Source organism: Ornithorhynchus anatinus, chromosome 1 (assembly GCF_004115215.2).
Source record: "Ornithorhynchus anatinus isolate Pmale09 chromosome 1, mOrnAna1.pri.v4, whole genome shotgun sequence".
NCBI lineage: Eukaryota > Metazoa > Chordata > Mammalia > Monotremata > Ornithorhynchidae > Ornithorhynchus > Ornithorhynchus anatinus.
The window spans coordinates 152,294,964-152,307,925 of record NC_041728.1 but is presented as its reverse complement, the minus strand read 5'-3'; the positions used below and the strand labels follow the sequence as shown (position 1 = coordinate 152,307,925).

The 12,962-nt window shown below is 45.2% G+C and overlaps 1 protein-coding gene across 3 annotated transcripts in view; it reads left to right on the top strand.

The window, feature by feature from the left end:
* Positions 1–11,830, top strand: part of VEPH1 (ventricular zone expressed PH domain containing 1) — a 189,048-nt gene extending 177,218 nt beyond the window's left edge. For all 3 annotated transcript variants that reach the window (XM_029075215.1, XM_029075193.1, XM_029075201.2), the window contains exons 13-14: positions 8,674–8,810; positions 11,304–11,830. In XM_029075215.1, the coding sequence (XP_028931048.1) occupies positions 8,674–8,810; positions 11,304–11,540 (374 nt within the window). In that variant the 3' untranslated portion in view covers positions 11,541–11,830. The remainder of the gene's footprint in view (positions 1–8,673; positions 8,811–11,303) is intronic.
* Positions 11,831–12,962: the final 1,132 nt, after the last annotated feature.

Below are 12,962 nucleotides of genomic sequence, written 5' to 3'. Positions count from 1 at the left end.
GATGAGTTTTAAGGAAGGGTCTTTAAGTTCAGATACTTGACAGGAGTAGAAAATTTGTCCCTAAATTGCCACCAGATCCCTGCTTTCATTTAGAGTTGGATGAGGGTAATTGCAATGAGAATTTTTCTGGAGTTGAATAGTTTCCTTAAAAAGATTCAAAACATGCGTCTGGAGGAGGGTTCCTCTACTGATTAATTACACTGAAGTGAATAGGGGATGAATGTGTGTGTAAATATTAAACGCAATTACTAGCTTTGATGAATATGTCTTTTTGGGTTAGAACAAGAGATTTAGGTCATAGGTCATGGTTGCCCAAGTGGCAAATCACCATTCTGGATGATAATATATAGCTAGACCGATTACTTTCAGCTGTAGTCAGTTCAAAGCTAGTTCACAAAATCAACTGGCCGGTGAAAATGGAAAAAGTACACAGTCCCGATCCTAAATTACAACCCAGATACACACTATGATCTCTTGTGCCGGCCACAGTTTAGGAACAAATTGGATTTGATCTAACTGTGTGGGCTAGTTATGTTTAATTAATGGAAGGAATTTTTCAATTACATTGATCAAATCAGTTTAATTGGGGTATTTTGACTGAAGTGTAATGTCAGAAGGACGGTATAAGCAAATGTTTATATCTTTGATGTTAATACTAGCTTTTTAGATCAAAGTTCATAGACGGTAAACTCTCATGTTGCGATTTCACCTTGGAGATTACAGTATGGTGTCCTGCAAAATCTAGGATACAACAAGGGTTTCTATACACGTGTGTATATATAAAGACATATTACATATATATTTATATCATTTATATCTAATATATCTCCTGTTAATTTGGAAGATGATACTACTCACTGAAGTAGCACTCATGTGTGAGAGTATGGCTGTAAACTCTGATGTGCAAGAGATATTCTCTTCACATTGGATGTACTTAAAGGTAGTTCTCTGATGCTCTTCACAAGTTGACTTTTTTTTCCAGTAGAATAGGTTGTTTCTACTGATTCATCTGTTTCTCCCTCTATCGAGCATTCATTCATTCATTCAGTAGTATTTATTGAGCGCTTACTATGTGCAGAGCACTGTACTAAGAGCTTGGAATGTACAATATGGCAACAGATAGAGACAATCCCTTCCCAATGATGGGCTCACAGTCTAATCGGGGGAGACAGCAGAGCAAAACAGAACGAAACAAAAACAAGATGACATTATCACGATAAATAGAATCAAGGGGATGTACACCTCATTAACAAAATAAATAGGGTAATAATATATACAAATGAGCACAGTACTGAGGGGAGGGGAAGGGGGGGAGGAGCAGAGGGAAAGGGGGCTCAGCTGAGGGGAGGTGAGGGGGAAGGAGGAGGAGCAGAGGGTGGAGGGAGAGCAGAGGGAAAAGCGAGGCGCTCAGTCTGGGAAGGCCTCTTGGAGGGGGTGAGCTCTCAGTAGGGAGCCAGCAGCGGGTATTGTGAAAGCAGGCATATCAACCTTCTCACTGTGCCTCGATCTTGCCTACCTCGCCACCGACCCCTAGCCCACCTCCTGCCTCTGGCCTGGAACCCCCTCCCTCCTCAAATCTGACAGACAATTACTCTCCCCGCTTCAAAGCCTTATTGAGGGTGCACCTCCTCCAAGAGGCCTTCCCAGACTAAACCCCTCCTTGCCTCTTCTCCCACTCCCTTCTGCATCACCCTGACTTGCTCCCTTCGCTCTTCCCCCCTCCCAGCCCCCAGTACTTACATACTTATAATAATAATAATTATGGTATTTGTTAAGCACTTACTATATGCCAAGCACTGTTCTAAGTGCTGGGGTAGATACAAGATCAGCAGCTTGTCCCACATGGGCCTCACAGTCTTAATCCCCATTTTCAGATGGGGTAACTGAGGCACAGAGAAACTAAGTGACTTGTCCAAGGTCACACAGCTGACAAGCGGCGGAGCCAGGATTAGAACCCACGACCTCTGACTCCCAAGCCCGCGCTCTTTACACTAAGCAATGCTGCTTCTCATTTATTTATTTGCATTGATGTTTGTCTCCCCCAGCCTAGACTGTAAGGTCACTGTGGGCAGGGAATGTGTCTATTCATTGTTGTATTGCACTGTCCCAGGTGCTTAGTACAGTGCTCTGCACACAGAAAGCACTCAATAAATACCATTAAATGAATGAATGAACATAACAGCTGGACAAAATAAGGGGGCAGTCCATGGCTGAAAGACAGAATATAATACAGTGCTCTGCACATAGTAAGCGCTCACTAAATACTCTTGAATGAATGAATGAATCTCTGGATACCTTTGCAAGCTCAGCCACCTGCTGACTCTACCATTCACTTCCACCCATAAATTCTATTTTTTTTTTACATATTTAGAGGCATGTTCTGTAGGGACTATTTAAGTGGGTGTATAAATTCACAGTCATAAATTGGTGTAATCATCCTAGCTTCACCTTCCCTTGCGCCAAGTGCTTAGTACAGTGCTCTGCACACAGTAAATGCTCAATAAATATGATTGAATGAATGAATAATAATAATAACAATAACTATGGTACTTAAGCACTTACTATGTGGCCAGCACTGTTCTAAACGCTGAGGTAGATACAAATTAATCAGGTTGGACACAGTCCCTGTCCCACATGGGACTCACACTCGCAATTAGACTAGCGATTAGACTGTAAACCCATCAAAGGGGAGGGACTGTCTCTATCTGTTACCGATTTGTACATTCCAAGCACTTAGTACAGTGCTCTGCACATAGTAAGCGCTCAATAAATACTATTGAATGAATGAATGAATCCCCATTTTACAGTTGAGGTAAGTGAGGCCCAGAGAAGTTAAATGATTTACCCGAGGCCACAGAGCAGACGTGTGGTGGAGCCGAAATTAGAACCCAGTTCCTTCTGACTCCCAGGCTTGTGTTCTATCCATTAAGCGATGCTGCTTTCTGTCCAAGGATTGTAGATAGCATTTGTTTTTCAGGGTCGGGTGCATTTTTCTCTCTGTATCCACAGGCACATTCTCTCTGACTCTACGTTTTGGGGTTTGGGGGGGATTTTGGTACTTATCGCAGTGTGGCTTAGTGGAAAGAGCATGGACATGGGAGTCAGAGGTCATGGGTTCTAATCCCGGCTCCACCACTTGTCAGCTGTGTGACCTTGGGTAAATCACTTAACTTCTCTGTGCCCCAGTTATCTCAGCTGTAAAATGGGGATGCAGACTGTGAGCCCTACGTGGGACAATTTCATTACCTTGTATCTACCCCAGCGCTTAGAACAGTTCTTGGCACATTCATTAATTCATTAATTCATTCATTCATTCAATAGTATATATTGAGTGCTTACTATGTGCAGAACATAGTGTGCTAAGCACTTGGAATGTACAATTTAGTATTATGGCTTATGGAAAGGTTGAATAGTAATTAATGATTGACACATTATTCCCATCCTAGAGTTCTCCTTTTACCAAGGTCACAATCATGGCTAATTTATTATAGTAATTTATTATTGGTACTTAATAAATGTATTAAATGTATGTGATTTTTTTTGACCTGAAATAAGACAGTAAGTACTTAATTCCCCTTGACTGTATTTATTGCCATTGTTCTTGTCTGTCCGTCTCCCCCGATTAGACCGTAAGCCCGTCAAACGGCAGGGACTGTCTCTATCTGTTGCCGACTTGTTCATTCCAAGTGCTTAGTACAGTGCTCTGCATATAGTAAGCGCTCAATAAATACTATTGAATGAATGAATACCAACATTATTATTATTATTATTAAGGATTTACTATGGGCCAAGCACTGTGTCAGGCAGCATGGCTTAATGGAAGGAATATGGGCATGGTAGTCATAGGATAAGGGTTCTAATCCTGGCTCTGCCACTGGCTTGCTGTATGACCTTGGGCAAGTTGCTTAAATTTCTATGCCTCAGATTCCTTCCCATTATTGGGTAGGGATTGTCTCTGTTGCCTAATTGTACAAAAGATAAATGGCTCAGAGACAGTCCCTGCCCAATAATGGCAATCTAATAATAATGTAGGTATTTGTTAAGCGCTTATTATGTGCAGAGCACTGTTCTAGGCGCTGGGGTAGATACAAGATAATCAGGTTGTCCTGCATGAGCCTCACAGTTAATCCCCATTTTACAGATGAGGTAACTGAGGCACCAAGAAGTTAAGTGATTTGCCCACAGTCACACAGCTGACAAGTGGCAGAGCCGGGATTCGAACCCATGACCACGAGGGAGGGAGAACAGATATTTTAATCCCTTTTTACAGATGAAGAAACTGAGGCACAGAGAAGTTCAGTGTCATGCCCAAAGTCACACAGCAGGTCAGTAGCAGAGCAAGTCAGGGACAGCAGATATTGTGATTTATAATCCCATGCTCTTTTCATTAGACCTTGTTGGTTGTCATCAATCAATTAATCAGTCACATTTATTAAATGCTTACTTGTGTGCAGAACACAGTACTAAGCACTTGGGTGAGTATCATAGAGTTAGCTCCTACAATTCCTGTCTTCAAGGATCTTATAATCCAAAGGGTGAGAGACAGACATTAAAAGAAATTACAAGCCGAGAAAGCAACCAAGTATAATGATGTGTACCTAAGCTACCGTGCTGGTACAAGCTCTCATAATATCCCAACTGGATTAATGTGTCAGCCTCCTCTCTGATCTCCCTCCCTCCTGTCTGTCCCCACTCCAGTCTATTCTTCATTCCGCTGCCCGGATCATCTTCCTACAGAAATGCTCTGGCCATGTCAGTCCCCTCGTCAAACACCTCCAGAGGTTGCCTATCAACCTCCACACGAAACAAAAACTTCTCATTCTTGGCTTCAAAGCCCTCCATCACTTTGCCCCTTCTTACCTCATCTCCCTTCTCTCTTTCTACTGCCCACCCCGCACGCTCCGCTCCTCTGCCGCCCACCTCCTCGCCGTCCCCCGTTCTCGCCTATCCCGCCGTCGACCCCTGGGCCGCTTCCTACCTCTGTCCTAGAATGCCCTCCCTCCTCACATCCGCCAAACTAACTCTCTTCCCCTCTTCAAAGCCCTACTGAGAGCTCACCTCCTCCAGGAGGCCTTCCCAGACTGATCCTCCCCTTTCCCTCTCTGCTCCTCCTCCCCCTCCGTTCACCCCTCTCCCGCCCTCTGCTCTTCCCCCTTCCCCTCCCCTGAGCACTGTGCATATTTGTACATATTATTTATTACCTATTTATTTTGTTATTGATGTGTATATCTCCTTGATTCTATTTATCTTGATGATGTTGTTTTGTTTTGCTCTGTTTCGCTTTGCTGTCTGTGTCCCCCATTTAGACTGTGAGCCCGTTATTGGGCGGGGATTGTCTCTATCTGTTGCCTAATTGTACATTCCAAGTGCTTAGTACAGTGCTCTCCACATAGTAAGTGCTCAATAAATAGTATTGAATGAATGAATGAATAATGTCTATCTCTGTGTACATTTCTCTGTCTGCAAGTTGTTCTGGAAGTTTCAGCCTCTACACAGCTCTTTTTCTGGGCAGTTTTTCTGTATTTGACTAACTCCTTCAAGACCATTTCTAATCATGTCTTTTGACTCATTTTATGAGGAAGTTTTGTCCTCATTTTACTCATGGAAAATTGAGGAGCACAGGAGTGAAGGGATTCTTCTAAAGTCATCCGGGAGAACAGAAGACGTTAGAAACTAAATTTAGGATTTTAATTTGTAACCCATTGAACTAGACTGCACTCTCTTTTGAAGCTATATATCAGAAACAGAGTAATTTTCAATGCATATAAGGATGACTGATTGGTTGCCATTGTTCTTGTCTGTCTGTCTCCCCCGATTAGACCGTAAGCCCGTCAAACGGCAGGGACTCTCTCTATCTGTTGCCGACTTGTTCATTCCAAGCACTTAGTACAGTGCTCTGCACATAGTAAGCGCTCAATAAATACTATTGAATGAATGAATAAATGAATGGGTGTTTATAGCCATTCATTTATTCATTCATTCAATCGTATTTATTGAGCACTTACTGCGTACTATACTAAGCGCTTGGGAAAGTATAATACAACAACAAAGAGACACATTCCTGCCCACAATGATCTTACAGTCTAGAGGGAGAGATAGACATTAATATAAATGAATAAATGGATAGATAAAAAATAAATAAATGAATTAAATAAATTAAATAAATAAATAAATAAATAAATAAATAGATAAATAAATAAATAGATAAATAAATGGCACATATATGCATGTGAACTGTGGGAATGGAAGGGAGTATGAATGAAGGAACAATTAAGAGTGACACAGAAGGAAGTGGGAGAAGAGAGGAGGGCTTAGGCATGGAAGCCTTCTTGGAGATGTGCCTTCAGTAAGGTTTTGAAGTCATTCATTCAGTAGTATTTATTGAGCGCTTACTATGTGCAGAGCACTGTACTAAGCGCTTGGAATGAACAAGTCGGCAACAGATAGAGACAGTCCCTGCCGTTTGACGGGCTTACAGTCTAATCGGGGGAGACGGGCAGACAAGAACAATGGCAATAAATAGAGTCAAAGGGAAGAACGTCTCGTAAAAACAATGGCAACTAACTAGAATCAAGGCGATGTACAATTCATTAACAAAATAACTAGGGTAATGAAACTATATACAGTTGAGCAGACGAGTACAGTGCTGAGAGGATGGGAAGGGGGGGGGGGGAGCAGAGGGAAATGGGGGGAAAAGAAGGTTAAGCTGCGGAGAGGTGAAGGGGGGGTGGTAGAGGGAGTAGAGGGAGAAGGGGAGCTCAGTCTGGGAAGGCTTCTTGGAGGAGGTGAGTTTTAAGTAGGGTTTTGAAGAGGGGAAGAGAATCAGTTTGGCGGAGGTGAGGAGGGAGGGCATTCCGGGACCGCGGGAGGACGTGGCCCGGGGGTCGACGGCGGGATGGGCGAGACCGAGGGACGGTGAGGAGGTGGGCGGCGGAGGAGCGGAGCGTGCGGGGTGGGCGGTAGAAAGAGAGAAGGGAGGAGAGGTAGGAAGTGGCAAGGTGCCTTTGACACTGTCGACCATCCCCTCCTCCTCCATACCTTATCTCACCTTGGCTTCACGGACTCCGTCCTCTCCCGGTTCTCCTCTTATCTCTCTGGCCCGTCATTCTCGGTCTCCTTTGCCGGCGCCTCCTCCCCCTCCCATCCTTTAACTGTTGGAGTTCCTCAAGGGTCAGTTCTCGGCCCTCTTCTGTTCTCCATTTACACTCACTCCCTCGGTGAACTCATTCGCTCTCACGGCTTTGACTACCATCTCTACGCAGATGACACGCAGATCTACATCTCCGCCCCTGTCCTCTCCCCCTCCCTTCAGGCTCGCATCTCCTCCCGCCTCCGGGACGTCTCCACCTGGATGTCGGCCCGCCACCTAAAACTCAACATGAGCAAGACTGAGCTCCTCATCTTCCCTCCCAAACCCGGTCCTCTCCCAGACTTCTCTATCACCGTGGATGGCACGAACATCCTTCCCGTCTCTCGGGCCCGCTATCTCGGTGTCATCCTTGACTCGTCTCTCTCGTTCACCCCACACATCCTATCCGTTACCAAGACCTGCCGGTCTCACCTCTACAATATCGCCAAGATCCACCCTTTCCTCTCCACCCAAACGGCTACCTTACTGCTACGGGCTTTTGTTATATCCTGGCTAGACTACTGTGTCAGCCTTCTCTCTGACCTCCCTTCCTCCTCTCTCGCCCCGCTCCGGTCTGTTCTTCACTCCACTGCCCGGCTCATCTTCCTGCAGAAACAATCTGGGCCTGTCACTCCCCTTAAACACCTCCAGTGGTTGCCTATCAACCTCCGCTCCAAACAAAAACTCCTCACTCTAGGCTTCGAGGCTCTCCATCACCTTGCCCCTTCCTACCTCTCCTCCCTTCTCTCTTTCTACCACCTACCCCGCACGCTCCGCTCCTCTGCCGCCCACCTCCTCACCGTCCCTCGGTCTCGCCTATCCCGCCGTCGACCCCTGGGCCACGTCCTCCCGCGGACCTGGAACGCCCTCCCTCCTCACCTCCGCCAGACTGATTCTCTTCCCCTCTTCAAAACCCTACTTAAAACTCACCTCCTCCAAGAGGCGTTCCCAGACTGAGCTCCTCTTCTCCCTCTACTCCCTCTGCCACCCCCCCTTTACCTCTCTGCAGCTAAACCCTCTTTTTCCCCTTTTCCCTCTGCTCCTCCACCTCTCCCTTCCCATCCCCACAGCACTGTACTCGTCCGCTCAACTGTATATATTTCCATTACCCTGTTTATTTTGTTAATGAATTGTACATCGCCTTGATTCTATTTAGTTGCCATTGTTTTTACGAGATGTTCTTCCCCTTGACTCTATTCACTGCCATTGTTCTTGTCTGTCCGTCTCCCCCGATTGGACCGTAAGCTCGTCAAACGGCAGGGACTGTCTCTATCTGTTGCCGACTTGTTCATCCCAAGCGCTTAGTACAGTGCTCTGCACATAGTAAGCGCTCAATAAATACTATTGAATGAATGAATGAATGAATGAATGTAGAGCCTTGAAGCCTAGAGTGAGGAGTTAAGTCGGGGAGAGTCAGTTACGTGGTTTCATAATTAAGATGGTAGCCATAAATTTCTTCATATAAACTGACAGACTAGAGTCGATCAGTTTCCCACCCAAATAATAATTAATGTCTCGATCATTACATTCTTTCTCCTCTTTAGTTGTGAATCAAGATGGCCAGCCTCTCATGGAAGGAAAGCTGAAAGAGAAACAAGTCAGATGGAAGTTCATCAAAAGATGGAAAACCCGTTATTTTACCCTCGCCGGCAACCAGCTCCTGTTTCGTAAAGGAAAGTCGGTTAGTATGCAGGGTATTAATTTCTCTTAGGCTCCTGTACTTACCCTGTTTAGTGCCTCAACGATTACCTAGCTCTGTTGTTGGACCAGTGAGAAGAACCTCTCTTTTGGAATCAGGAAACCTGGGTTCTATTCTATTCCACTAGTGATTCTCATTTGAGAACCAACTAATACATTTGGAGTATGGGAAGGAGCATGCTGTAGTGGATAGAGCATAGGCTTGAGAGTCAGAAGGTCATGGATTCTAATCCCGGCTCAGCCACTCGTCTGCTGTGTGACTTTGGATAAGTCACTTCACTTCTCCGTGCCTCCATTACCTCATCTGTAAAATGGGGAGTGAAACTGTGAACCCCATGTGGGACAGGGACTATGTCCAACCTGATTTGCTTGTATCCACCCCAGCACTTAGTATAGTGCCTGGCACATAGTAAGCACTTAAAACATACCACAATTATTAATAATAATTATTATTATTCAGAGAGATGGACAGGCCCGTCAAGAATCCTGAACAACTGCTGGCTAACATGGGTCGTGAAGACCAAACAATCCATCAGTGGATCATTTTGATTGAATGCTTACTGTGTTCAGACCACTGAACAAATTAATAATTAATATACTAATAGTAATAATTGTATTTGTTAAGTACTTACTATGTGTCAAGCACTGTTCTAAGCTCTGGGATAGCTACAGAGTAATCACGTTGGACACAGTCCCTGTCCCTGACTTTGGGCAATCCACTTAACTTCTCTGAGCCTCAGTTCCCTCATCTGTAAAACGAGGATTAAGACTGTGAGCCCCATGTGGGACAACCCGATTACCTTGTATTTACTCCAGCCCTTAGAACAGTGCTTGGCATATAGTAAGCGCTTAACAAATACCATCATTATTATTATTTATTATTACACCACTGCCCTTCTAGTCGCTCATGGCACTCCTTGATCCAGTGGGACACACCTGGAAGTGATGAGCACCCCTTCCCGCCTGCTCGCTCGTAGCACTCTTTACCCAAGTGCAAACACGCCTGGCAGTAATAATAATAATAATAATGGTAATTATTAAGCACTCACTATGTGCCAAACACTGTTCTAAACACTGGGGTAGATACAAGTTAATCAGGTTGGACGCAGTCCCTGTCCCACATGGGACTCATACTCATCCCCATTTTACAGGTGAGGTAACAGGCTCAGAGACTCTCAAATCAAGTTAAGTGACTTGTCCAAGGTCATTCAACAGACATATGGCAGAGACAGGATTAGAACCCAGGTCCTTGCCAAGTGGTGAGCAAGTGGAGCTATGCCAGCCACTAGCGCTGTAATCAATTCCTTTAACCAGGTTTTCAGTTCCCTACTGCCCTCTGGCACCCACCTAACCTGACCAGTAAGCTACACAGACTGCCATGCAACCAATGAAAAATGATATTTTTCTTGTTAGTATTTGTTAAGAGCTTACCATGTGTCAGGCACTTTACTAAATGCTAGGACAAATATAAGTTAATCAAGTTGGACACAGTTCTTGTCCCCTACAGGATTCACAGTCTTAATCCCCATTTTACAGATGAGGTAACTGAGGCACAGAGGAATTATGTGACTTGCCCAAGGTCACACGGCAGACAAATGGCAGAGACGGAATTAGAACCTTCCTTCTGACTGCCAGGCCCATTCTCTATTTACTAGACCATGCTGCTGCTCTATTGAACTTTGAGTTCAGTAACTGAAATTAATACAAAATCACTCAAGCATTTGATCAAAATGTGTTGATCCAGTGGGAAATGATCAAATATTTGAATGAAAATTGATTATCTCTTGTAGTTAAACAACACCTTTACCAAACCAGCTCATTTTTACAGATTCAGTGTTCCTTTCTATCTTACACTGTCGAACAGACAGTGAATCTTTCCCCTTCAAAACCTTACTGAAGGCACATTTCCTTCAAGAGGCCTTCCCTGACTGATCTCTCCTTTCCTCTTCTCCCACTCCCTTCTACGTCGCCCTGACTTGGTCCCTCTATTCATCTACCTCTTCCAGCCCCGCAACACTTATATACATATCTGTAATTTATTTATTCATATTTACTTTAATGTATGTCTCCCCCTCTAGACTGTAAGCTCATTGTGGGTAGGGAATGTGACTGTTTATTGTGATATTGTATGCTCTCAAGTGCTTAGTAAAGTGCTCCGTACACAATAAGCGCTCAACAAATGCGATTGATTAATTGATAGATTGGAGAAGAGTTGCCATAACGTAGCAATCATATAGGCACGCTTTGAAGAGGGTAGAGTGTCAGCCTGTTGTGGGCAGGGAATGTGTCTACCAACACCATCCTATCATTCTCTCTCAAGTGCTTAGTACAGTACTCTGCACACAGTAAGTGCTCAATAAATGCGATTGATTGACAGAATGGTAGATTTGTAGGAAAAGGCAGCAGCGAGAGCCTGACAATTTGCTAATGACCAATCTGAACTCTCCGCCCATTCCTCCTCCCCTGAATCTTTCAGAAAGATGATCCCGATGATTGCCCGATTGAGCTGAGCAAGGTACAGAGCGTGAAAGTCGTAGCCAAGAAACGTCGAGACCGCAGTCTCCCTCGAGCCTTCGAAATCTTCACCGATAACAAGACCTACGTTTTTAAGGCCAAAGATGAGAAAAATGCTGAAGAGTGGCTTCAGTGCATCAATGTAGCAGTCGCTCAGGCCAAAGAAAGGGAAAATGGAGAAGCAACCACCTACCTGTAATGGGGTCAAACACTTCATCCTGTTGCTTTAGAGGGGAAATGCAATGATGAACGCATTGATCAATATTATTTGTTATTAAGTACTAATAGGAATCTTATTTCTAAGTCTTGGGTGGGTTGACTCTAACTTTCACCCTGGCATCACTTTCTTTAGGGCCAGTACTACATCTTAGGGTCTTCAAGAAGAGGCTTCAAGTGCATATTCTTGGGTGGTACTGTGGGGAAGAGGGTGAAGGAAAACTGGATCCATTTTGTTGTGGTGGAAAAATCATAAATCCCTCTAAGAAATAACATCGCACAGGAATGGACTTTGTTAACTTTCATGGTCTCATTTCAGGTGACAGTGATGTAGCATTCTCATTCCATTCATTCAGTCAATCATATTTACTGAGCTCTTACTGCGTGCAGAGCACTGTACTAAGCGCTTGAGAGAGGACAAAATAAAAACAAATAGATACATTTCCTGCCCATAAGAGACTTACAGTCTAATGCACAGGGCTGTGTTAGCCAAAGCCTGAGCCCCAGGCTGGTCCATCCAGAGGGACCCCTCATGTGATCCATGACCAGATGTAATACACAATTCTGCTTGATGACATCGCCATAGTGCCACCAGCGAGAGCGGCGGCCGAGTTGAAGAGAAGCTCTGGGAGGCCTCGGTTTGCTGCATATGCACAGCTGGGAAACAGTTACCGGGTGGCCTTTTGTTAGGGTGGGGGTCGTCTGGGGATCAAGAGTCATGACGACCCTCCCCATGGGCCCCTCTTGCCCCTTCCCTTGCCACATTTCATCCCATAGTTTTTAGGTCATGATTTCTGGTTTCTGAGGAGAGCAAAGGAGGCTTTGGGGAGGGGGGCTGAGGGGAGGAAGTGGGGCAAGAAGGGACCCCTCCCATTCTCCCCAGTCACTGTGACACCCTGCTGCACAGTGGGGCCACAGCACTTTCAGTTAGTACACACATACACAGACACATACAGGCACACAGCTATGCACGCACAAATCACCTCTGACCTGTCTCTGCGGACTCTGCACTTTGCATCTGGGTTGGGAGCCCGAGGTTGAGGAAGGAGAAGGAGAAAAAATCTCCAGCCATTCCTCACAGACAGGAACCACCGGAGTGGGGCCACCTTATGTGTGAAGGGAGCGGGTCTCAGGGAGGCCTCACTGTGACTGAAAGGCATTCCCTGATGGACTTCTCCTTTCCCCTCCTCACCTCGCTTCCCACTGTGGCTTGCTCTTCCAAAGGCAGAGTTAGCCGGAGGGGGCGGTTTGAGAGAAGAAGAGAGATGGTGGGGAATCCCCCTCTTCTCCCCAATCATAGTGACACCCCTCAGAGCAGCAAAGAAGCACCCCAGTGAGCAAATACACACACACACATAAAGGGGGACCTGGAGGGGCACCTTCTCAAATCATCTCTACTTTGGGA